General features: G+C 39.8%; 1 protein-coding gene across 1 annotated transcript; it reads right to left on the reverse strand.

Moving 5' to 3' along the window:
• Nucleotides 1-314: 314 nt before the first annotated feature.
• Nucleotides 315-1,844, reverse strand: LOC104609715 (uncharacterized). Its single transcript, XM_010276086.3, has one exon. It carries the CDS (start codon nucleotides 1,570-1,572, stop codon nucleotides 757-759), a length of 816 nt encoding a protein of 271 aa, XP_010274388.1. The 5' UTR covers nucleotides 1,573-1,844; the 3' UTR covers nucleotides 315-756.
• Nucleotides 1,845-2,085: the final 241 nt, after the last annotated feature.

Below are 2,085 nucleotides of genomic sequence, written 5' to 3' on the forward strand. Positions count from 1 at the left end.
TGGGAGATATTACTTCTTCGTATCAGGTATAATCCTTCCCAGTTCTTTTTGGTTCAGATCTGGTTCAGTTTATGGTTCAGAATTGATCCTTGAAAATATGATTTTTTAAATGGGGAATATGATTCCCCGTTGAAGGGAGAGAAAAATTTTTGAAATTCGCCCCTTATTCCACAATCTTTTGGGTGTTCATAGGATGGATCTCTCATCACTTCAGAGAGAGAGTGCCTTTCTTGCAAAACAAAGTACAGGAGAGTCTTTGTCACAAACCCCAGGGAGGTTCTTTATAATTTACCCTATTTTTTATAACTGCCAACATGACGAGTAAGAAAACGATTGGAATGATATTTGTGGGCTATAATACGAGACCTTTGGGTAGAGGAGAAATAGACGCTATCACAGGAGACAGGATATTTAAGTGGGGTCATATATTCACTGTTGATAAGGCTTCACTCGGAACATCTTTAATCCACAAAATCCTGTCATTGGTACAAAAGCTATCATCACAGGTTGCTTGATTTCCAATCCAACCTCACAAAATTAATTACATTGCGCATGCCAATGCCAATATAATAGACCGACTTCCAACTAAAGCCAACATGTAAAATCAAAATTAGAAGGAAATTTACAAAAAAAAAAAAAAAGAAAAGAAAAAGAAAACAACATGTATGAACATGTTGTAAATTAATTAACCAAGTCAAGTCTTGATTCTTGACGAGAAGGGGTGACGACTGGCCGACTGGGGAGGGAGAGAAAGAATCAACAGCCTTTGCCAGTCCTATGTTTTCTAGGTGGTGATTCTCTGGTGGCACCGCTTCCTAAATTGTTAGCTCTAGGAGTAGTAGGAGATGATAATCCACCACTGTTCATGATCTTATTTTCACTCAACCTCCTCACATACTCTTTCTTCTTGAATGACCTTCTCATCAGATTCCAGTCTCTGTCGTTGGTTGCAGTGGGCACCAAGTACCACAACAGGGAGGTGCAAATTATTGCGAACGATCTCCCAAACATCACCAAGCACAAGAGAATCAGGATTATAACCATGGGCAAATACTGGGAGGGTCTGCTCCACTTATCTATACTCCATGATGACGAGCACTTCTTCGTTGTTGCCTCAGCCAGCTGCTCCGGTGTCTGAACACAGACATCGTCCGATGCTGCCGAAGGCTTGTCTGGTAGAGAGCTTACTACTAAGGCTTCTGATTTCTGTGTCAAGGGGCTATCTTCGCCACCAACCACCTTGGGTTTCTCCTGTTTGGGATCTTTCATCTTCACCACAATCGGTACCCAATTACCGTTTGTGTTGGAATAGACAAAACGAACAGAAGTCATGTCTTGGGACCCCATCTGTGCATAAATCTTCTGCCTTCTTGCCTGAAGATCTGCCAAAAGAGTAGAGAATTTGTCGAGACCACGGGTTGAATAAGGATTCTTGTTCTTCTTATTTCTCTTGCAGAAGCTGCTACTTCGGATTGCTTTCTTTGGTGTGGAAGAAGGAACGACATATGAACCATCATCTTCTTCTTCCTCCCGTTGATGATGAAAACTGCCACAAATGAAGGAACTGAACATCTGTAGACGGGTTTCTTCTTGATTCACGAAGAAAAGCTTTTCTACACAGCTTGGGTTGAAGGAGACCGAAGTATTTCTAGTGTGGTGGGAATGTGGAATTCATCCTCGTTGTTCAAAATCAAAAGCCGATTAATCAATTAGAGGTTTGAAAACAGCGCCTCGTGGAAGCTTCCAAATATGAGGATGATTTGACTTCACAAGAGAGCCTTACTTGGAGAAGGGGATTGCAATTTGGAACGGGTCTATCATATCTATTTATATACAATATATCAACAAATCCCTGTTAGTTTATGTCATGTAACGAATTTTCTAATAAACTAGTTTAATTTTTGTAATAATAGAACCAGTAAGATGTTTAATTATCAAAAAAATATATAAAATTAAACGGGATTATAATATAGATGGCCTTGTGTCATTTGCTTTTATGGGTTTTATAACGATCGAGGTCGTCGTATCACCAAAACGACAAAGTCATGGTGATTTATTAAGAGCAAACATTTTAAGATCTGGTCC

The sequence above is a fragment of the Nelumbo nucifera genome, chromosome 1 (assembly GCF_055504915.1).
Source record: "Nelumbo nucifera cultivar China Antique chromosome 1, China Antique-T2T, whole genome shotgun sequence".
NCBI classification, from domain to species: Eukaryota; Viridiplantae; Streptophyta; class Magnoliopsida; order Proteales; family Nelumbonaceae; genus Nelumbo; species Nelumbo nucifera.

What these genes read in the sequence shown, in the direction of transcription:
- LOC104609715 (XM_010276086.3), bottom strand. Translation starts at nt 1,572, where the DNA reads ATGTTCAGTTCCTTCATTTGTGGCAGTTTTCATCATCAACGGGAGGAA.